We start from the raw sequence: 25,074 nt of genomic DNA, 5'->3' as shown, positions 1-25,074 counted from the left end.
TGTCGAGGAACCGACTAGAGAGCAGGCTATTCTGGACTGGGTTTTGAGCAATGAGGAAGGGTTAATTAGCAATCTTGTCGTGAGAGGCCCCTTGGGTAAGAGTGACCATAATATGGTGGAATTCTTCATTAAGATGGAGAGTGACATAGTTAATTCAGAAACAAAGGTTCTGAACTTAAAGAGGGGTAACTTTGAAGGTATGAGACGTGAATTAGCTAAGATAGACTGGCAAATGACACTTAAAGGATTGACGGTGGATATGCAATGGCAAGCATTTAAAGGTTGCATGGGTGAACTGCAACAAATGTTCATCCCAGTTTGGCAAAAGAATAAATCAAGGAAGGTAGTGCACCCGTGGCTGACAAGAGAAATTAGGGATAGTATCAATTCCAAAGAAGAAGCATACAAATTAGCCAGAGAAAGTGGCTCACCTGAGGACTGGGAGAAATTCAGAGTTCAGCAGAGGAGGACAAAGGGCTTAATTAGGAAGGGGAAAAAAGATTATGAGAGAAAACTGGCAGGCAACATAAAAACAGACTGTAAAAGCTTTTATAGATATGTAAAAAGGAAAAGACTGGTAAAGACAAATGTAGGTCCCCTGCAGACAGAAACAGGTGAATTGATTATGGGGAGCAAGGACATGGCAGACCAATTGAATAATTACTTTGGTTCTGTCTTCACTAAGGAGGACATAAATAATCTTCCAGAAATAGTAGGGGACAGAGGGTACAGTGAGATGGAGGAACTGAGCGAAATACATTTTAGTAGGGAAGTGGTGTTAGGTAAATTGAAGGGATTGAAGGCAGATAAATCCCCAGGGCCAGATGGTCTGCATCCTAGGGTGCTTAAGGAAGTAGCCCAAGAAATAGTGGATGCATTAGTGATAATTTTTCAAAACTCGTTAGATTCTGGACTAGTTCCTGAGGATTGGAGGGTGGCTAATGTAACTCCACTTTTTAAAAAAGGAGGGAGAGAGAAACCGGGGAATTATAGACCGGTTAGCCTAACGTCGGTCGTGGGGAAAATACTAGAGTCAGTTATCAAAGATGTGATAACAGCACATTTGGAAAGCGGTGAAATGATCGGACAAAGTTAGCATGGATTTGTGAAAGGAAAATCATGTCTGACGAATCTCATAGAATTTTTTGAGGATGTAACTAGTAGAGTGGATAGGGGAGAACCAGTGGATGTGGTATATTTGGATTTTCAGAAGGCTTTTGACAAGGTCCCACACAGGAGATTAGTGTGCAAACTTAAAGCACACGGTATTGGGGTTAAGGTATTGGTGTGGGTGGAGAGTTGGTTAGCAGACAGGAAGCAAAGAGTGGGAATAAACGGGACCTTTTCAGAATGGCAGGCGGTGACTAGTGGGGTACCGCAAGGCTCAGTGCTGGGACCCCAGTTGTTTACACTATATATTAATGACTTGGATGAGGGAATTAAATGCAGCATCTCCAAGTTTGTGGATGACACGAAGCTGGGTGGCAGTGTTAGCTGTGAGGAGGATGCTAAGAGGATGCAGGGTGACTTGGATAGGTTGGGTGAGTGGGCAAATTCATGGCAGATGCAATTTAATGTGGATAAATGTGAAGTTATCCACTTTGGTGGCAAAAATAAGAAAACAGATTATTATCTGAATGGTGGCCGATTAGGAAAAGGGGAGGTGCAACGAGACCTGGGTGTCATTATACACCAGTCATTGAAAGTGGGCATGCAGGTACAGCAGGCGGTGAAAAAGGCGAATGGTATGCTGGCATTTATAGCGAGAGGATTCGAGTACAGGAGCAGGGAGGTACTACTGCAGTTGTACAAGGCCTTGGTGAGACCACACCTGGAGTATTGTGTGCAGTTTTGGTCCCCTAATCTGAGGAAAGACATCCTTGCCATAGAGGGAGTACAGAGAAGGTTCACCAGATTGATTCCTGGGATGGCAGGACTTTCATATGAAGAAAGACTGGATGAACTGGGCTTGTACTCGTTGGAATTTAGAAGATTGAGGGGGGATCTGATTGAAATGTATAAGATCCTAAAGGGATTGGACAGGCTAGATGCAGGAAGATTGTTCCCGATGTTGGGGAAGTCCAGAATGAGGGGTCACAGTTTGAGGATAAAGGGGAAGCCTTTTAGGACCGAGATTAGGAAAAACTTCTTCACACAGAGAGTGGTGAATCTGTGGAATTCTCTGCCACAGGAAACAGTTGAGGCCAGTTCATTGGCTATATTTAAGAGGGAGTTAGATATGGCCCTTGTGGCTACGGGGGTTAGGGGGTATGGAGGGAAGGCTGGGGCAGGGTTCTGAGTTGGATGATCAGCCATGATCATAATAAATGGCGGTGCAGGCTCGAAGGGCCGAATGGCCTACTCCTGCACCTATTTTCTATGTTTCTATGTTTCTAAAAAGGAAATTATAGACCTGTTAGCTTGACGTCGGTGGTTGGGAAGTTGTTGGAGTTGATTGTCAAGGATGAGGTTACAGACTACCTGGAGGCATATGACAAGATAGGCAGAACTCAGCATGGATTTCTTAAAGGAAAATCCTGCCTGACAAACCTTTTACAATTTTTTGAGGAAATTACAAGTAGGCTAGACAAGGGAGATGCAGTGGATGTTATATATTTGGATTTTCAGAAGGCCTTTGACAAGGTGCCACACATGAGGCTACTTAACAAGATAAGAGCCCATGGAATTATGGGAAAGTTACATACGTGGATAGAGCGTTGGCTGATTGGCAGGAAACAGAGAGTGGGAATAAAGGGATCCTATTCTGGTTGGCTGCCGGTTACCAGTGGTGTTCGACAGGGGTCCGTGTTGGGGCCGCTTCTTTTTACATTGTATATCAACGATTTGGATTATGGAATAGATGACTTTGTGGCTAAGTTTACTGATGATACGAAGATAGGTGGAGAGGCTGCTAGTCCTGAGGAAACAGTCTGCAGAGAGACTTGGATAGATTGGAAGAATGGGCAAAGAGTGGCAAATGAAATACAATGTTGGAAAGTGTATGGTTATGCACTTTGGCAGAAGAAATAAACAGGTAGACTATTATTTAAATGGGGAAAGAATTCAAAGTTCTGAGATGCAACGGGACTTGTGAGTCCTTGTACAGGATACCCTTAAGGTTAACCTCCAGGTTGAGTCGGTGGTGAAGAAGGCGAATGCAATGCTGGCATTCATTTCTAGAGGAATAGAGTATAGGAGCAGGGATGTGATGTTGAGGCTCTGTAAGTCACAGGTGAGACCTCACTTGGAGTACTGTGAGCAGTTTTGGTCTCCTTACTTAAGAAAGGATGTGCTGATGTTGGAGAGGGTACAGAGAAGATTCACTAGAATGATTCCGGGAATGAGAGGGTTAACATATGAGGAACGTTTGTCTGCTCTTGGACTGTATTCCTTGGAGTTTAGAAGAATGAGGGGGGACCTCATAGAAACATTTTGAATGTTGAAAGGCATGGACAGAATGGATGTGGCAAAGTTGTTTCCCATGATGGGGGAGTCTAGTACGAGAGGGAATGACTTAAGGATTGAAGGGCGCCCATTCAGAACAGAAATGCGAAGAAATTTTTCTTAGCTAGAGGGTGGTGAATCTATGGAATTTGTTGCCACGGGTGGCAGTGGAGGCCAAGTCATTGGGTGTATTTAAGGCAGAGATTGATAGGTATCTGAGTAGCCAGGGCATCAAAGGTTATGGTGAGAAGGCGGGGGAGTGGGACTAATTGGGAGAATGGATCAGTTCATGATAAAATGGCGGAGCAGACTTGATGGGCCAAATGGCCGACTTCTGCTCCTTTGTCTTATGGTCTAAGACGGTTGGTTGTGTACTCTGCTTTACTGTATCAGCTGGGCAACAAAATACAAGAGTGGGTATTAGGGGTATGCTGAAACATTACAATAAATAGCAAAAAAACTGAGTAACTACGTAGTGCAAAAAGTGGGCAAAATAATGTGGTAGTGTTCCTGGATCATTCAGAAATCTGATGGCAGAGGGGAAGAAGCTGTTGCTCAAACATCGAGCAACACACACAAAATGCTGGTGGACGCAGCAGGCCAGGCAACATCTATAGGAAGAAGTACAGTTGACGCTTTGGGCCGACATCCTTCCCGACACCCTTTTGTAAGTGTCCTTGATGGTGGGGAGCTTGTGCCCTTGGTTGAATCTATAAACTTCTGCAGTTCTTTACGATCCTGTGCATTGGTACAGTGTAGCAGCTGGAGATGTAATGAGTTAGAATGCTCTCCATGGTAACTCTGTAGAAATTTGCATGAGTCTTTAGTAACATTTCGAATCTCCTTCAACTTCTAATGAAATATAGACATTGGCATGCCTTCTTCATAATTGCATCAATATGTTGGGTCCAGGTTCGATCTTTATATGATGACACCCATGAACTTGAAGCAGCTCACTTTGAATGTGTCAGGACTGCTATGAGGAAGGCTAGGCTAAAGTTGTTATTCTTTGCAAACAGAGGTGGTTTAGGGGAGACTTAATTAAGGAGTACAAAACTTGTGAGAATTGTATGTGCAGTAAATGGCAGAGAGATCCCAGCAGCGTAGACTTAAAGTTACTGGCAGAAAGATTAGAAAAATAAGAGGAAAAAAAAATGTGGCGTGCAAGAGTTCTGAAACTCACTGGCTGAAAGAATGGTAGAGGGAGAAACTCACACTACATTTGGAAAGTTATTTGAAGGATTATGATTTGCAGGGCTACAGGCTTAATGTGACAAGGTGAGATTGGGCTGGTAGGTTCCTTTACAGGCAAGATGGGATGAATGACCACCTCTGATCCATCAATTTTCTGTGATTGTGTACTGGAGAAGCAGCAGCTTAGCATTTCATTAATCTTTAAGGAAAGGGGTGCTGGATGAAAAGAGGTGCTCCCTATTTGAGGTCAATGATCAGAAATGGTGATGTACTGTAAATTTCAATTGAAAGAAATTTAAGATTGTATTATAATCAGTTTGACATTTACATACTGCAAAACAATTAGAACCAGTATATATCCAAGCAACTGGAAAGGCAGCTAGTGGACCCTCTATATTGTTAATGAACCTCAATGCAATAAAGGTGATGGCACGAATGTACAAAAGGGACTTTTCACAGGATACCGACATGGGATACAGTAACTTTTTGAATTTTCATGGCACAGGATATTTATTTTGGTTGTTGACATAAATCAGATATTGTTTCACTAGCTAATTCATCCTTTCAACCATTCACCATTGAACCACTCCCTCATCCCCACTCCTCATCTCCAAAGCTAAATTCTACCCATCAGCCCCTCCATCCTCCAGTGAGTTCCGTAGGAGAATTCTTTCCTCTATCAATCATTTCTGTAAGTGAACCCCCACCACACCATGGTACAAAGATTGGTGCAGTTGTTGAGATTGTGGAGGGTAGGGGTATGCTACACATGATATCAATAAGTTGGTGAAAAGATCTGAGAAATGATAGATGGAGATGAAGCTAGATAAATGTGAGTTAATGCATTTTGGGAGCATAATTAAGTCTAGGATATACTCAACGAATGGTAAAGTCCAAGATGTATTGAAGAACAGAGGGACTGGAGTACAAGACCATAGATCTTTGAGGGTGTCAGCACAGGTTAATGAGTCAAACGGGACATTTGCCTTTGTTAGCAGGGACAATGAATTCAGGATCAGAGAGGTGATGCATTGGTTAGACCTAGAATGGAGCTCTGCATGCAGTTCTGGTCACACCACAGGAACACGAGAGTAGAGAGAGTGCAGAGGTTCATCAGGTGGCAGCACGGGATGGAGCACTTCAGTCAAGAAGAGAGGCAGGCGGGGATAGGTGTGCTTTGTCTGAAGTGCAGGAGGTTTGAAAATGTTCAAAGTATATTATTATTATTACAAAGTACATACTGTACATGTCACCATATAACAGATTAATTTTCTTGCAAACATACTTCATAAATCTATAGAATTTTAACCACAACAGATTCACTGAAAGACCACCCAACTGGGACATTCAACCAGAGTGCAGAAGACAACAAACTGTGCAAATGCAAAAATGATTAATAATAATAAATCAATAAACAATAGATACTGAGAATATGAACGAAGAGTCCTTGAAAGGGAATCCATTGGGAACATTTCAATGATGGGCCATGAACTTCAGTGAAGTTAGCCCCTTTGGTTCAGGAGCATGATGACTGAGGGGTAGTAACTGTTATTTTTTTGTAGGATTTTTCATTCAAGGGTATTGGTGTTTACATACCAGGCTACGATGCAGCCAGTCAATACACTTTCCACTACACAGATATAGAAGTTTCTCAATGCTTTAGGTGTCACGCCAAATCTCTGCAAACTCCTGAGGAAGTAGAGGTGCTGCCTTGCTTTCTTCATAATTACTGTCTCCTATGTTGCTTGATTTAACTTTATAAGAGATGATAGTTTTCAAGCCCTATCACAACTGTCAAGCATCCTTTGCTGATTCAAGGTTGGTCTGGAATTGCCACTTCGCCTGTGAGATAGCTTTCCAGACATCATACCTGGGAAGACGGAATGATTTTTTGGGGACACACCCATTTACAGCTGTTTTAATAAAGCCCATTACAACCGTGGTTTATTCATTCCAATCCACAGAAGAGTCCTTTAACACAGCTCAGTCTACTCACTCAAAGCAATCCTGTAGCCTCCCTTTGCCTCTCACAGCCTTTGTCTTTGTTGTCCTAATCTTTAGAGCTTTGTTGTTTGGCCTCTGCCTGTCTGCAGGTAGGAGAAGGACAGCCAAGTGATCAGATTTCCCAAAGTGCAATCTAGGCAGGGAACAGTAGGCATTCCTTATCTTAGTACAACGGTGCTCCTGTATGTTGATGCTGCAGGTTATATGCTAATGGTAACTGGGCAGGGGTTTCTTCAAACAAAGCTGGTTGCAGTCTCCAATTATTATTTGAAATGCATTGGGATGGACTGTTTCTTGCTTGGAGATGGCATCATGCAGTATAGCAAGTGCTTGTTTATAATCATGTGATGTGATTGAGACATTTCCATTCAAAGAATGGTATTGGCAACGTACCGCCAGAGAAAGGGGTGAAAATAGAGTCACTATTGGAAAATAGGGTCTCTATCACTATAGAGACACAGACAGGTGCCCATTGGTTGGTGTGCATGTATTGTCTGAAAGGCCTGATTCCAGCTGTATGTCTTTTCAGCTCCATGAGGATTCCACTTATGGGATCATTTTGCCTCCCTACCAACCACGGTCTCTGTCTCCTCAATCCTCTCCCCACCATCTGTTCTTCTCTCCACCCCATATCTTCAAACTTCCTCTCCATCTCATCTTGATTCAGACCCTAACTGGGCTATTCTTCCAGTAAAAAAATTCTGGACTCTGAATGCAATAAAATTTACGTGCTGTACCCATACATGAAACTGGCGTAAACTCTCAATACTGCTTATTTGGGGAAATGCAATTTCATGGAAACAATTCTTTAAAGATTTTGTCAACATCTCCAGTGGTCTCATCATGGACCACTGTTTAGGACACACAAGAACTGGCAAAACTGGGCTCTTACAGACACCTGCTCTTGAATTTTGCATTAGTACTTGTCCCCACTTACCTGACTCAGGGACAGCCTTGCCTATTTACAGACTGCTGAATATGCCATCTTTGCTGTTAATGAGGTGGCTGAGATTTGTTTGCTTGGACATCCAGTTCATTTATCAGGAGCAAAACAGGTGAAATTAATTTCTATTCCCTGGGACATAAAAATGCTGTATTTGCTGCAGCCTCAGTCTTGTTGAGTAAGCACCAAGATGCACAGCTATTCACTTGTTGGCTCAGACAAGCCTAAAACCACCGGGTAGGCAGTGCTGTGTGAAGTCAACTTCTTCGGATGAAACTAGTTCATTAAAGTCGTCCACATGTGCAGCATCACTGAACAGCTGTCCCAACATCATTATCATAGCCAATTGGAGTGGAAACTAATTAAGCATGTGTGATCAAAGACCTTACTAGTGTGCTTAGAGCTTTGATGGAAACCATCAGACTTGTAAATCATTGCTATTTGCTAAAAGAAGCCCTTTGAACCATGTTAAGCAATGGACTTTAAACTAATGGCTATTTTTGTACAAGCATTAGTCCTTGTGGTGAATACAATCCTGTAATCTTACATTATTCCAAGAATAAATTTCCTTATCTAGATCTCACAATGCATCATAATTTATCTTTGGAGCAGCCTTCATCTGTTCCAAAGATCAGAATTTAGAATTGTCCTTATGCTCTGATGATGGAGTGTTAAATTCTGGAAGAGTGCAGAAAACCAGAATTAGACATGTACAGGAGTGCTGGACAGCTGGAGAAGATCATCCAGATGTATCACACTTCAGTACAGCGACTGCTCTGTCCATGATCACAAGTATTGCAGAGAGTTGTGAATGCAGCTCAGCCCGTCATGAAAACCAGTCTTCCTTCTATTGACTATGGCTACACTTTCTGCTACCTCATGAAAGTAGACAACATAATCAAGGACCCTTCCCAACTTCTTCAATCTCTTTTCTCCCAAGAAACAGGAGATACAAAAGCTTGAGATCATGTACTATCAGTCTACCTGATGTGGCCTTCTATATATTGGCAAGACGACACTTCACCTTTGAGTCGGCTGGGGTGATATACTACGTCCGGTGCTCCTGATGTGGCCTTCTATATATTGGCAAGACGACACTTCACCTGTGAGTCGGCTGGGGTGATATACTGCGTCCGGTGCTCCCGATGTGGCCTTCTATATATTGGCGAGACCTGACACAGACTGGGAGACCGCTTTGCTGAACATCTACACTCTGTCCACCAGAGAAAGCAGGATCTCCCAGTGGCCACACATTTTAATTCCACATCCCATTCCCATTCTGATATGTCTATACATGGCCTCCTCTACTGGCAACTTCTCCAACTTCCGTTAATGCCCCACCTCCCCCTTGTACCCCATCTGTTATTTGTTTACATACACACATTCTTTCTTTCTCTCTCTCTCTCTCCTTTTTCTCCCTCTGGCCCTCTGACTATACCCCTTGCCCATCCTCTGGGTTTTTCCCCTCCTCTCCCTTTTCCTTCTCCCTGGGCCTCCTGTCCCATGATCCTCTCATATTCCTTTTGCCAATCATCTGTCCAGCTCTTGGCTCCATCCCTCCCCCTCCTGTCTTCTCCTATCATTTCGGATCTCCTCCCCCTCCCACTTTCAAATCTCCTACTAGCTCTTCCTTCAGTTAGTCCTGACGAAGGGTCTCGGCCTGAAACGTCAACTGTACCTCTTCCTAGAGATGCTGCCTGGCCTGCTGCATTCACCAGCAACTTTGATGTGTGTTGCTTGAATTTCCAGCACCTGCAGAATTCCTCGTGTTTACTACCAGTCTCAATAGGTTTCTATCCTACTGTTACAAGACACTTTAAATGACCTCTTATGATAAAGATGAACTCTTAATCTCTTAATTTACCATGTCATGGCCCTTGGACTTCATTCATCTACCTGCACTTTCTCTGTAACCACAACTCTAGATTCTACATTCTACAACATTAAAGTAATTACCAATTACTAAACAATGAGGAGATAATACAAGGTGTACAGACTCTGCTGATTTACGAAGGTCCTCTGCTTTCTCAGTTCCATGAACACTACTGGTGCTCCAGCGAGCATCACATCTCAAAAAGTTAAGAAAATTCTGTTATGAAACACTTATCCCTAGAAGATGATGGTATGCAGACCCGCTGTACTAAATGTTCAGAGGAAGAGTGGACTTTGCAAATGCTAATTCAAAGATAAAAATTTGTTTCATTTGTTACATGTACATCAAAACAGTGAAATATAAATGAAATGTGTTTTTACATCCAGCAACACGGTCCGAGGTCTGTACTGGGGCCAGCCCACCAGTGTCGGCACTCATCCGGCCTCAGAGCATGCCCACGTTGCACCAACTTTAACCCTAACTGTACATCTTTAGAATGTGGTAGGAAACCGGAGACCCAAAGAAAGCCCATGTAGTCACAGGGAGATTTGTACAAACTCCTTACAGACAGCAGTAGGAATCAAGCTCTGATCACCGATTGTGCTAACTGCTACGTTACTGTACCATCCAATTCCTTAACAGCTTCTTCAGAAGAAATCAGCAACAGCATTTACCTAACATTGAACTATAGAGAAAAAAAAACAACAACTGCTGGAACATTTACTGGCCCACCTCAGAGACAAGGAGTTAGTTTACATATTGCCTTACAAAATGCAAGGAAGCCATTCTGGTCCATTGAGTCTATGCTAGTTCACAGAACAATTCTATTCCCCCATTAATTTTTCCCAAATCACCCCTTCCCATTTGCTGCCTCCAGATCCTACCAATCACACTAGAGGCAACTTACAGTAGCCAATTAACCTGCACATGTTTGGGATGTTGGAGAAAATCAGGACACCTGGAGGAAACCCATGCAGTCACAAGGAGAAAAGGAGAATGAGTTATCTCCATAAAGACTTTGGCTGAGACAAGGATTGAAAGTTACTATAGCTGTGAAGCAGAGACTATGAGACGAGGATGTTGCCTGGTTTGGGGAGCATGCCTTATGAGAATAGGTTGAGCGAACTCAGCCTTTTCTCCTTGGAGCAACAGAGTATGAGAGGTGACCTGACAGAGGTGTACAAGATAATGAGAGGCATTGATCGTGTGGATAGTCAGAGGCCTTTCCTCAGGGCTGAAATGGCTAGCACGAGAGGGCATAGTTTTAAGGTGCTTGGAAGTAGGTACAGAGGAGATGTCAGGGGCAAGTTATTTATTTATTTTTTAAAAACACAGAGTGGTGAGTGCGTGGAATGGGCTGCCGGTGGCGGAAACAATAGGGTCTTTTAAGAGACTCCTGGATGGCTACATGTAGCTTAGAAAAATAGAGGGCTATGCGTAAAGCCCAGGTAGTTCTAAGGTAGGGACAAGTTCGGCACAGCTTTGTGGGCCGAAGGGCCTGTATTGTGTTGTAGGTTTTTCTATGTTTCTATGAGCTGCCACTACTTCACAAGTGGTTCTCACTGACACCCCAAAACCAGTTACTTCGCTTTTTAGAAGTTTAAACTGTAGACCACTCAATTCACTTAGAAGTTAAAATTGAAGAGCATTCAATTCATATAGTGCCTATAAAGAGTATTCACCCCGTTGGAAGTTTTCAAGTTTTATTGTTTTACAACATTGAATCACAATGGATTTAGTTAGGCTTTTTTGACACTGATCAACAGAGAAGACCTTTTCATGTCAAAGTAAAAACAAATTACTACATATTGATCTACATTTATTACAATTATGAAACCCAAAATAATAGCTTGTATAATCACTCACCCCCTTCATGTCAGTATTTAGAAGATGCAACTTTGGCAGCAATTAAAATCTTGAGTCTGTGTGGATAGGTCTCTATCAGCTTTGCAATTCTCAATTGGGTTGAAGTCTGGACTCTGACTTGGCCACTCCAGGCCATTAACTTTGTTGTTTTTAAGACTTTCCTGTATAGCTTAGGCTTTATGCTTGGTGTCATTGTCTTGCTGGAAAACAAATCTTCCAAGTCACAGTTCTCTTGCAGACTGTATCAGGTTTTCTTCCAAGATTTCTCTGTATTTTTCTGCACTCCTCTACCTTCACATTCCTTCCAGGGCCTCCTGAAGTGAAGCATCCCCACAACATAACACATGTTCTGAGTGGGGTTGGTGTGTTTTTGAAGATGAGCTGAGTTTGGCTTATACCAAACATAATGTTTAGTCTGATGGCCAAAAAGCTCAATTTTGGTTTCATCAAACCATAGAACCTTCTTTCAGCTGATTTCAGAGTCTCCCACGTGCCTTCTGGCAAACTCTAGCTGAGATTTCATGTGAGTTTTTTTTTCCCCAACAGTAGCTTTCTCTTTGCCACTCTCCCATAAAGCTGCGGCTGGTGAAGCACCCAGACAACAGTTGCTGTATGTGCAGTCTCTCCCATCTCAGCCGCTGAAGCTTGTAACTCCTCCAGAGTTGTCATGGATCTTTTGGTGGCCTCCCTCACTAGTCCCTTCCTTGTACAGTCACTCAATTTTTGAGGACAGCCTGCTTTAGGCAGACTTATAGTTGTACCATATTCTTTCCATTTCCTGATCATTAGTTTAACCAAGAGATACTCAGTGACTTGGAAATTTTCTTGTATCCATCTCCTGACTTGTGCTTTTTAATAACCTTTTCACAGAGTTGCTTGAAAAGTTCCTTTGTTTTCATGACATAGTTTATAACAGGACACTAACTCACCAGCAGTTGGACCTGTGGTGTATTTTTACTACAATCAATTGAAACACCTTGACTGCACACAGCTGATCCCCATTTAACTAATAATGTGACTTCTAAAACCAGTGTTAGAAGTCAAGGTGTGTCATATTAAAAGGGGTGAATAGTTAAGCAATCAATTATTTTGTGTTTAAATATTTGTGATTAATTTAGATCACTTTGACATGAAAGAGTCTTTTTCTGTTGATCAGTGTCAAAAAAAGCCAGATTAAATCCATTGTGATTCAATGTTGTAAAACAATAAAACATGAACATTTCCAGTGGGGTGAATCATTTTTATAGGCACTGTATATTAGTTGCAGGGTCTGTTTCAGTGAGGAAGCCATAAAGATACAGCACAATAAAACAGGTCCTTCTGGCCCACGAGCCCACACCGCCCAATTCCACCTATCTAACTAATTAACCAATTAACCTACTAACCCGCATGCCTTTGGAATGTGAGAGGAAACTGGAGCACCTGTACTTCACAGGCCGAATGTTCAAACACCTCACAGACAGTGGTGGAAATTGAACCCAGGTCACTGCTGCTATAATAGCGTTATGTTGACCACCGTGCTACGATGCTGTACCCTAAAAAACTAAAACACAGCAACGTTTCAGCAGGGATACCTTCTGCGTGACTGTGAGCATTGTCTTCTGCACTCGCAAGAAAAGATTAATAATCACCAATCTTATGTAAACATTCTTTAGCTACGGCAGTGAAAAAGCTTTCTGCCAAAAATCTTGAACAAAGTTCTTAAAATAATAAACAAATTTCAAAAAAAGTCTTCAGCTTTCACAAGGCTACGTTCAAACATGTTTAATATAAAAGTGCAGCTTCTCTTCTTTAAAAAGTGAACTCCCTGTCAGAATGGACTCTCGTGATCCTCCCCAGCCTTTTGAACACTTTGTTACAGCTTTATAAAACTCTACTTTGGAGGTGGTTGGAGTCTGGTTCAATGAGTCAGCAGGACACCTGGCCACTATTTGTGTATGGCACATTGGTAACAGACTCACCCTTTTCAATACTGATCCTGAGAATAGCAATGCAGAAAAGCTAGACAATGTAACAAGCGCTGACCCCCCTCTTTGAATGGGGCACTCGTTACATCAGTGGTAATGAAGAGAAAAATAGTGGCAGGTTGGATTCGAGCCAAAAGTAGGCTGGAGGGTCTTGTCTTTATAATTTTCCTCTCAACTATCTCCTAACTTGAAATCCAACGGATTTCCAAAGGAAAGTTAAGCTTATTGTGCACTGGCCATAAGACCATAAGGCATAGGAACAGAATTAGGTCATTCTACCCATCGAGTCAGTTCCGCCATTCTAACATGGCTTACTCATTATCCGTCTCAACCCCATACTCCTGCCTTCTCCCTGTAGCCTTTGATGCCCTTATTAATCAACTCAACTTTAAATATACCCAATGACTTGGCTTCCATAGATGTACAGTATGTGGCAATGAATTCACCACCCTCTGGCTACAGAAATTCCTCCTCATCTCTGTTTCAAAAGGATGTATTTGTATTCTGAGACTGTGCTCTCTGACCATAGACTCCCCCTCTTTAGGAAACATCCTAGGTATAGAACATCTCAATTTTTACCTTATGTCAGCATAACATAAAATAAATGAGTTGTTTTGGCCATTGTGTTTGGACAGTTCATACTATTGGCCATTGCTGTTCAAAGGCAGATGCAGTATATACAATTACATACTGGACAGGAAATCAGAACAATGGTAATTCAAATCCTACAATGGTGTATTGGTAATATGGTGTCATTTTAAAAGAAATTATAATAAAAATGCTATTAAAACGATCAGATTTTTATAAAATCTAAAGAATCCCTTAAGTCTTCCAGGCAACCTCTATTATCGCTTGGTTTGGTCTGAATTTTGTATCAACAGAGATTAGGGTTCAGAAGAAGCCTAGCAAAGAACTACCACCCAAAGTTCAAAGTAAATTTATTATCACCATACACTAGACTGAGATTTACTTTCTTGCAGACATTCACAATAGAAACTCATGGCAGCCAGCAATTTGTGCTTCTAATTTCTTCATGCCCATGACCCTCACATCTTCCATGTTTGCACAGCCCTCATTTCCACTGGTTATGAGATATTCCTGCACACTCCCAATATTCATTTATAACCATATAACCATATAACAATTACAGCACAGAAACAGGCCATCTCGGCCCTTCTAGTCCATGCCGAACTCTTACCCTATCCTATTCCCACCAACCTGCACTCAGCCCATAACCCTCCATTCCTTTCCTGTCCATATATCTATCCAATTTAACTTTAAATGACAACATAGAATTTGCCTCAACCACTTCTGCTGGAAGCTCGTTCCACACAGCTACCACTCTCTGAGTAAAGAAGTTCCCCCTCATGTTACTCCGAAACTTTTGTCCTCTAATTCTCAACCCATGCCCTCTTGTTTGAATCTTCCCCACTCTCAATGGAAAAAGTCTAACCACGTCAACTCTATCAATCCCCCTCATAATTTTAAACACCTCTATCAAGTCTCCCCTCAACCTTCTACGCTCCAAAGAATAAAGACCTAACTTGTTCAACCTTTCTCTGTAACTTAGGAGATGAAACCCAGGCAACATTTTAGTAAACCTCCTCTGTACTCTCTCGATTTTATTGACATCTTTCCTATAATTCGATGACTAGAACTGTACACAATACTCCAGATTTGGCCTTACCAATGCCTTATACAAATTCAACATTACATCCCAACTCCTATACTCAATGCTCTGATCAATAAAGGCCAGCAAACCAAAAGCTTTCTTCACCACCCTATCCACATGAAATTCCATCTTCAGGGAATTATGCACCATTATTCCTAGATCCCTCTGTTCTGAAGCATCCTTTAATTCTCTACCATTTACCATGTATTTTTTTTACCATATATTTCTTCACCACTACCTCCTGGTCTTTGGCTTGGTGTTAAATTTGTGTTGGTAACTGGTTCAGTGAAGTGGTTTTGGGATGCCTTTACTAACAACAGGTACAAAATGAACAAAACACTGCTTTTGTCTGTAATGTCAGCAACATGGAAGATGGTGGAGGAAGTGCTGTTGCGTATGTTGAAGTACGTTGGAGCACAATATGGTGAGAAACAATGCAAATTTCAATTGTTTTAATTTTGTGACCAAATATTTTCATGACAATCAACTTATAATATATCACAAAGACCTCTTTCATGACAGCACAGGCCAACCAAATAACAATCCATTTATACCATGTGTGAACTGATTTCAGCCAGGGTGCTGTAAACTGCTTCTACAATCCTGAGGTCTCAAAGAGCACAATTATCATTGGCTGTCCAGAATTTATTCATAAATGTCACCAGTAATAGGAAGCAAGATAATAATTGAGTATTACCTGGAAAAACAATAAATCTAGATTGTGGTTAATTAATCAGTTTGGTTCTCTGGAGGAAAGGGTAGCTACCTCAGTGGAGTTACAATCTACTTTGTGTAGGATAGGGTTTCCCAAGCTTTTTTTATGACGTGGATCAATACCAAGCAAGGGGTTATGGACCTCATTTTGAGAGTCCCTATTGCAGAGAACAGAGTGTCACTAAGAAGTAAATATAGTAGTTTGATCGGGGTGCAACAGAACTGCTTATAAACCTCTTGAGAATTGAGTGAATTTTGTGACAAAGTTACGTTCAGATCCCAAAACCAGGTAACTTTCCTACTGACCTAGAATTTAGATGTTTATTCTGGATGGTGGCTTTACCTTCAGGCCTCTGCAAAGTCAATCACAGGATAAAAATCCAACTGGTAAGGTTAATTTTTACATTTGCAATTAAGACTCTACATCAACCCAGAAAGTCACGAAATATTTAATAGCTTAAAATTCTTCCTTCACAGATTAGTACCATTCAGTCTTTCATTATTGAGTAAATTGATCATTTTTCCAGTTTTCAGCTTTTCTATATTTTCTTTCTTCGTGGGATGCTAGAGCCATGGCGAGGAAGTTGTGGGCTATAGCCTCTTGAGGACCTTCGGAATCACGTTTTTGTGCATTTATGGAAAATGCATTCCCTCTTTGTTCCTGTTTGAAGTTACATTGCAAGGAGACAAAAAGGTTACTGGCATCAGATGAAAACTCGCATGATGCCACTAAGTACAAGCATTGGATTTGCAAAGTTTCTGTTTGAAAATTCTTTAAACAAAATCAAGCTAAGCATATAAATATAAGTTAAACATATTTATAAGGGCCCCAAGTGGAATCTTGCAGTCATCATTACTTTGATTAAACCTCCTATATATTGGACAGTTTGTGGACATTTTGACTGTAATTTTCTGTACAAATTTCAAGGCTAAATATTACTCAGAAGGAGGTTTATTATCATTGACATAAATTGTGAAATTTGTTGTTTTGTGGGTCTTCAGTCAAAATGCCCTCCAGGGTACAGCTGTAGAATTTGTTAGCGTTTCAGTTGCATACCAAATCACCTCAAACTCCTAATGAAGTATAGCCACTAGTCTGTCTCCTTCATTACATTGGGAGTGAAATTGTAGGCAAGGCAATGTTAATTTTCCAGTGAGGCACAATGGGGAGTTCTCAGTTACATGGGTATTGCAAAATTCCAATTAATCAGTCAATACTCCTTCCTCCAGGAATCATTGCAGTGGTATTATTTCTTCACAATAAGCAAATAAATAGCCATAGTAATGTCTATTTAGTTCCCCATCTAAAATGTTCCCTACTAAAACATGGGTATCTTCTTTATTCATCTGTTGACCATTTGTCAATGGAACTAGGTTAGGAAATTCACTACGCAACCCGTAATTAATCGAAGCTTGCACTTTATTGTCTCTGTACAAACAATAACGTAACTATGTTGACCCCAGGCCAGTAACTTAGAACATGAACTCTACTGTGCCCTCTGTACAATACTCACTCAGACCACTGGTCCAATTTATAACATGAAATAAGGGATCTCTGTGGGCAGAAGATCAATCCTTTCTTTGTACAGCCCCTGGCATGGGGGTTCTTCCTTGCAGTGGTTGGTCTCTTGAGAGAGTTATCGCTGACAGCACACTTGAAGTGTCCACTTTCATACTCATTCCTTACCAATTCAAATATTGCATTCCAGTGTCATTGGCTGCAGGTCATCTGATTGACCTCTAACACCTTTTTATTGGCTCTGCTCCAGGCCAGCATCTATTTATTACCCTCTTCCCAGCAAGTGACAGTCGGTAATTTATGGCTCTTTGGTTTCTTCAGTAACCAGCTCGAGTCACTCCAGGCAGGCACCAACCCCAACAGTCACAAACCTGCATGCTATGTTATACCAAAGAACACCTCACAAATAACTTCTTATTTGGAACTTATCTCCAGTCCAGCAGATAACATAAAACATCATTATGTCTACTTTAAAACACAGAAAGCAAAACAACTCTATCTCAAAAAACGGAGGGTGTAAAATAGTTCCACAAAATGGTAGCCTCCATCTCCAAGCACATGGCAGGAACAAAGACAATTGCTCTGGCTGCTTCCGCTGTCCTTGATCCATTCAAATTCAACATTTTCTTCCATATCTTAAATTCACCATGGCCAACAGATCCACTTAGTTCATTGTTGACTGACAGACAATCTGATTATCTGTTCATCTGATTGCTGAAATCGGTGTGATGTCCAACATGCTATTTGTTATGGAGGAGAGGAAAAGAAACCAAAGTACCAAAATTTGCTTGAATAGTGTCAGCAAATAGAGTGATAGTAATGCATGTTGAACACCCTGGTTCAGATTTTTACTGTTAATACTGTAGGGCATTTTATTTCATAGTTTTGCTAAGATGGCGCCGCGCACGGCAGCTATGTTGTGAGCTCCTTACCAACTCTACAGTGTACTGCAAACCTCTGCAATTTCCCTCGCATTTCTTGTTCAAGAAGCTAATAGTTACATCAGATACTGTATGATTGACTAAATCTTCTGAACATTGGGAAGACATCATTTACCTACAATGTGCTGCCTTTTCTACACTGGGAATACCTGCTTACTCAATCCATGGGAGGTTCATTTATTACATTGTCACTACCTTGGAACCGGCGCTGGAGGTGAGGGAGAAGGGTTGGTGCTCTGGTGAGGTTGAGACGGTGTGCTAATCGGCCACCACTCCCTAGCATACTCCTGGCTAATGTTCAGTCCCCGGACAACAAGTTGTGCGAACTGAGAGCAAGAATCTCCTACCATCGGGAAACAAAGGAACGTACTGTTTTGTGCTTCGTGGAGGTCTGGCTGACGGAGGAGATACGGGATCACACCATCAAGCCCTCTGGGTTCTCTCTGTTCCGGGCGGACAGGTCTAAACACCTCTCTGGGGTATGCTTCATGGTCAATAATGCTTGGTGCGACCCCCAGAATGTGCATGCCCTCGAATCCTTTTGCTACCCAGATCTGAAGTACCTTGTGCTGCTGTGTAGACCTTTCCGGCTGCATAGGGAGTTCACGGCTGTTATTATCTCAGCTGTGTGTATTTCACTGCAGGCTGATACTGACCTGGCTCTCAAGGAACTGTACACCCTGGAGACTGCACACCCAGAGGCTGCTTTCACCGTCACTGACTAAAGTCTCTCTGAAGTTTTGTCAGCACATCCAGGTGAGCACATGGGGAGATAGCATACTCGATCACTGCTACTCTCCATTCCACAACGCTTACAAAGCACTCCCCTGTCCACCGCTTGGGTAGTCTGATTACTCCTCCATCCTGCTTCTGCCGATGTACGGGCAGAAGCTGAAACAAGAGGCGGCCATAGTTAAAACCGTCCACCGTTGGTCCGGCCAATCATTCTTCATGCTACAGGATTGCTTTGATGATGTCAGTGGGAATGTCTTTCGTGATGAGGATGTCTCAGAGTTCATGGAAGGGGTCACGAGCATCGAGGACACTGTCTCCCAAAAATCAGTCAGGGTCTCTCCAAACCAGAAACCCTGGATCAACAGTTCTTTGCGCGCTGCACTCACTGCGCGTGACAGAGCTTTTGCTGCCGGGAACCAACAGGAACTCAAGAAATGCAGCTGCAATCTACGCAAAGTCATCAAGTCAGCGAAACAACAATATTGGGACAAGATCCAGACCAATCTCTCCACCAACAAAACATGCAGCTTATGGCAAGGTCTGCACACCATTGCAGACTTCAAAGCTAAATACAGTGGTGATGCCAATATCACATGCCTCTCTCCCAGATGAGTTAAATCTTTTTTATGCTCGGTTCAATGTTGCTAACTCTGAGCTGCCAATGCAACCTGCACCTTGCTCATCACTGGGGCTGAAGTACATAGTTGTTTCCAATGAGTGAACAGTTGCAAGGCTGCGGGACCATTGTTCCTGTACCAAAAAAGAGCAAGGTAACATGTCTGAATGACTGGCATCCTGCCACACTCACCTCAATAATAAGCAAATGCTTTGAGAGGCTGGTCAAGGATGACATCTGCAGCTTGCTATCACCCACACTGGACCCCCTACAATTTGCCTACCAATTGACAGATGATGCAGTAGCCACAGCTCTACATACCGTCCTTACACACCTGAAGAAGAGGAATGCTTATGCGAGAATGCTGTTCTTGGACTACAGTTCAGCATTAAACACCATAATTCCCTCCAGGTTTGACAAGAAGCTCAGAGACCTCAGCCTTCACCCTGCCTTGTGTAGCTGGATCCTGGACTTCCTGTCAGATCGCTGGCAGATGGTAAGAGTGAGCTCCCTCACCTCAGCCCCTCAGACCCACAACACAGGAGCCCCCCCGCCCCCAGGGCTGTGTCCTAAGTCCCCTCCTTTACTCTGTATGCACCCATGACAGTGTTGCCACCCACAGCTCCAATCTGCTAATTAAATTTGCAGATAATACTACACTGATTGGCCTTATCTCAAATAATAATGAGGCAGCCTACAGAGAGGAAGTCATCACTCTGATACAGTGGTGTCAAGAAAACAACCTCTCCCCAATGTCGCAAAAACAAAGGAGCTAGTTGTGGACTACACAGAAGGACGGAGACAGGCTCACCACGGACATCAATGGATCTGGGGTTGAGAGGGTGAACAGCTTTAAGTTCCTTGGCATACACATCACTGAGGACCTCACTTGGTCTGTACATACCGGCTGTGTGGTGAAAAAGGCACAACAGCACCTCTTTCACCTCAGATGGTTAAGAAGTTCGGCATGAGTTCCCAGATCCTAAGGACTTCGTACAGGAGCACAATATGAGCATCCTGACTGGCTGAATCACTGCCTAGTACAGGAACTGTACTTCCCTCAATCACAGGACTCTGCAGAGAGCCCAGTGCATCTGTGGATGTGAACTTCCCACTATGCAGGACACTTACAGTGACAGGTGCATATAGAGGGCCTGAAGGATCATTGGAGACCTGAGTCACACCAACCACAAACTGTTCCAGTTACTACCATCCAGGAAATGGTACCGCAGCATAAAAGCCAGGACCAACAGGCTCCGGGACATCTTCTTCCACCAGCCAATCAGATCTATTAATTCATGCTGATTGTGACGAGAATACACATAAATTAAGATGTTTGCTGGCCTGGGCTAGCATCAGTGGCATCAGCAGTTGGTCTGCCACCTGTCCTCAGGGGAGGGAGAGATAAGGAACAATGAAGCAGCATTTGGAGATGTTAATGAAGGAGCCATCAGTCTGGGTATTGTCTAGAGCGGCTCCCCCTTTGAACCCTGAACTGTTTGAAGTGATGGACAGGCGATCTGGAGATGTGTAATGAAAGGATGGGAGAGAGAGCTGTCTAGAGCGGCTCCTCCTTTGAACCCTGAACTGTTTGAAGTGATGGACAGGCGATACCCCAGCAGGGGGATAAAAAGGGACAGGTTCGCTAAGGCAGGACACACACGACACCCGAGGTAACGAGACCCTGGAAGCGGTGCGCCTCTCACAAGTTGGTGGGAAGTACCGGGCCATAAACGCACAGGGTGGAAAGGTACGATCAGCGGGAACCCGGTGTGTGTCCACCCTCGCTTGGGTGCCGGGTTCACTGCAGAGGATCGACCGCATCTGGAGGAGGGGTCACAGTCGGTGACACCAGGTGACATCACAAAGGACCCGCCCGAAAGCTGCTTGTGAGCAATATCGCAGGTCTGTGAGTGGAAGCCGTTTCGAATGATCAGTCATTCTCGTTCTCTCTCTCCCTCCCCCAACATTGTCCATCGCCATGGCAACGATTACTGCGAACTGAACTGAACTGAACTTTGCGTCACTTTGAAACTGGTCATTTGCCCCTAGACAACGATAGAGCTTGATTGATCCTGTTATCTTAATTCTGTGCACATGTGTGTTTATCATTGCTGAACTGTTGCATTTATTATCCTTTCGATTACTGTGTTGCTTGTTTCTTTAATAAAACTTTCTTAGTTCTAGTAATCCAGACCAACTGAGTGATCCATTTCTGCTGGTTTGGCAACCCAGTTACGGGGTACGTAACATGATAAAATTGTAGTTCTAAGCTATGTTGACTGTTCTGTTATATATCTTACTGTACATACTATTTATTACAAATTACTATAACTTGCACATTGCACATTCAGACGGAGACTTAATGTAAAGATTTTTACTCCTCATGTACGTGAAGGATGTAAGAAATAAAGTCAATTCAATTCTGTAGAAGCAGTGTGTCCTGCTGACAGTGTTTGGGTTTTGGTTAAAGAAACCCAAACCCCCTTGGCTGTGATGTTCAACTTAGGAAAGCTGTGTCAGCCAATCAGGATGTGGAATTGGGAGAAGGTTCTGGCGAAAGCTAGGCAGAGAGAAATTTGTGACAGACATAGGTGGGGTTTGAGATCTTTTGGTGGGAGATGGAGAGAGAAGATCAGGGGAGACAACCATTGGGTTCATTCTGAAGGGAAGGGGGGATTTGAAGGAGTCCAAGGTGGAAGTTGTACAGCTAATTGGTGATGAGAAGTTGGCACCATGAGTAAGGGACGTACCCAGCTTTTGGAAGATATGAGCTCCAACAATTGGCACATTTAGAATGGTTTAATTATAATGGGCTCTATTTTTTTTATTTTTCTTTTCCTCTAAATAACTGGTTGATTAAACTGAAATTAGTAAATCCACTTCCTTTATAATTGTATGTGGTTTATGATCTGTTATTTCTTGAGGATGGGTAATTGCAGATAGGCAGTACTTACACAGTGTTCCCCCAAATCGGGGTTCCGTTAATCAAAACATCCCAACTTTCCTGTTTGGTGGGACCCAAATCATACTGACCCCAGATGTACATTGTTTGAGAAAGATGGCTTCACACTGTTGAGAACTGTGACCATCAGCAGAGCCAGCTAACAAGCCAAGTTTCTATACAAGCCCAGTGAGGGGCCTTCACATGCCAAATGCTGGAAGAACTCAGCAGGTCAGGCAGCATCTATGGAGAGGAATAAACAGTTCAGTTTAGAGTCCTAGTTAAGGGTCTTGGCCTGAAATGTAAATTTTTGCTGCCTGGCCTGCTGAGTTCCACCAGCATTTTGTGTGTGTTACTCTGGATTTCCAGCATCTGCAGAATTTATTGTGTTTATGAGAGTGATAGTAATTTTTAAGTTTGACTCACTCGTGTTGGACTTGTGACTTAAATCTTAAAAACCTTAGGGCTCTGGAGACTTGGAGTTGCTTGTGAAAGTAGCAATTTTAATTGGTCTGGTTCATGTATACAGTGCCTATAAAAAGAATTTACCCTCTCTTGGAAGTTTTCACATTTTATTGTCTTACAACATTGAATCACAATGGATTTAATTTGGCTTTTTTGACACTGATCAACAGAAAAAGACTCTTTCATGTCAAAGTGAAAACAGATCTCTACAAAGTGATCTAAATTGATTACAAATATAAAACACAAAATAATTGATTGCATAAGTATTCACAACCTGCCCCCCCCCCCTTTAATATGACTCACCAAATCATCACTGGTGCAGCCAGCTGGTTTTAGAAGTCACATCATTAGTTCAATGGAGAGGAATTGGAGACCTGTGTGCGGTCAAGATGTTTCAATTGATTGTAGTAAAAATACGCCTGTATCTGGAAGGTCCATCTCCTGGGGAGTCAGTATCCTGGCAAAAACTACATCATGAAGAAAAAAGAACACTCCAAGCAACTCCACAAAAAGGTTACTGAAAAGGTACAAGAAAATTTCCAAGTCGCTGAATATCCCTTGGAGTACAGATAAGTCAATCATCAAGAAATAGAAAGAATATGGCACAGCTGGAAATCTGCCATCCTCAAAAACTGAATGACCGTGCAAAAAAGGGACCTATGACAACTCTGGAAGAGTTACAAGCTTCAGTCACTGAGATGGGAGAGACTGTGCATGTAACAACTGTTGCCCAGGAGCTTCACCAGTCACTGCTTTATGGGAGAGTGGCAAAGTGAAAGCCACTGTTGAAAAAAAACTCTTATAAAGTCTCAGCTAGAGTTTACCACAAGGCATGTGGTAAAATGTGGGGACTCTGAAGTCGGCTGAAAGAAGGTTCTATGGTCTGATGAAACCAGAATTAAGCTTTTTGCCCATCAAACTAAACATTATGTTTGCTTTAAGCCAAACACTGCACATCATCAAAAACACATCATCCCTACCATGAAGCATGGTGGTAGCTGCATCATGCTGTGCAGATGCTTCACTGCAGCAGGCCCTGGCAGGCTTGTGAAGGTAAAGGGTAAAATTAATGCAGAAAAATTGAGAGAAATCCTGGAGGAAAACCTGATGCAATCTGCAGGAAGTCTGCAACTTGGGAGATTTGTTTTCCAGCAAGACAATGACCCCAAGCATAAAGCCAAAGCTACACAGGAATGTCATAAAAACAACTAAGTTAATGTCCTGGAGACCTCAATCCAATTGAGAATTTGTGACTGGACTTGACAAGGGATGTTCGCTCATGATCCCCATGCAATCCGATAGAGTTTGAGCAGGTTTGTAAAGAAGAATGGGGAAAAATTGCAGTGTCTAATGTGCAAAGCTGATAAAGACCTATCCACACAGATTGCTGCCAAAGGTGCATCTACTAAATACTGACTTGAAGGGGAGAATACTTATGCAATCAATTATTTTGTGTTTTATATTTGTAATTAATTTAGATCAGTTTGTGTAGATCTGTTTTCACTTTGACACAAGAAAGTCTTTTTCTGTTCATCAGTGTCAAAAGAGCCACTGTGATTCAATGTTGTAAAACAATAAAACATGAAAACTTCCAAGAGGCAGTGGATACTTCTTAAAGGCACTGTAAATACTGAAAATACTTGATAGTGATGAAAACCAAGTTACAGGATGTTAAACACCTTTAAAAAGATTATCCCATTTTACTTTTCACTTTTATAACTTTATTAAAATGGTGTATACATTAGGAATTCAAGGAAATTTGGCATATCACCAAAGAGACTTTGCAAATTTCTACGGCTGTACAGTGAAAGGCATTCTGACTGGTTGCATCACTGGGCTGGAGGCTGTAATGCGTAGGATCACAAGAGGCTGCAGAGAGTTAGATACTTGGCCATCTCCATCATGGACACAACCTCCCAATCATCAAAAACCCTTTAAAGAGGTAGTGCCTTAAAAAGGCGGCATCTATCAACAAAGACCCTCACCATCAGGGACAAGCCATCTTCTCGTTACTACCATCAGGAAGGAGGAGCCTGAATATCCACACATTATAACTGAGACATAGCCTGTTCTCTACTACCAAGGGATTTCTGAATGGTCCATGAACATAATCGCATAATACCTTTTGTAAGTTATTATAGTCTTATGTCTTTGCACTGTAGTGCTGCCACCAAACA

At 42.4% G+C, this 25,074-nt stretch overlaps 1 protein-coding gene across 1 annotated transcript in view; it reads right to left on the bottom strand.

The window, feature by feature from the left end:
- Positions 1-15,918: 15,918 nt before the first annotated feature.
- LOC140197203 (cadherin-related family member 2-like) overlaps positions 15,919-25,074 on the bottom strand; it is a 140,962-nt gene continuing 131,806 nt past the window's right edge. The window contains exon 32 of the mRNA XM_072257126.1: positions 15,919-16,338. Coding sequence (XP_072113227.1) covers positions 16,177-16,338 — 162 coding nt within the window. The 3' untranslated portion in view covers positions 15,919-16,176. The remainder of the gene's footprint in view (positions 16,339-25,074) is intronic.

Source organism: Mobula birostris, chromosome 5, assembly GCF_030028105.1.
Source record: "Mobula birostris isolate sMobBir1 chromosome 5, sMobBir1.hap1, whole genome shotgun sequence".
In the NCBI taxonomy this organism is placed as follows: Eukaryota; Metazoa; Chordata; class Chondrichthyes; order Myliobatiformes; family Myliobatidae; genus Mobula; species Mobula birostris.
Note: the sequence above shows the minus strand (reverse complement) of the source record. Positions and strands in the feature narration are given on the sequence as shown.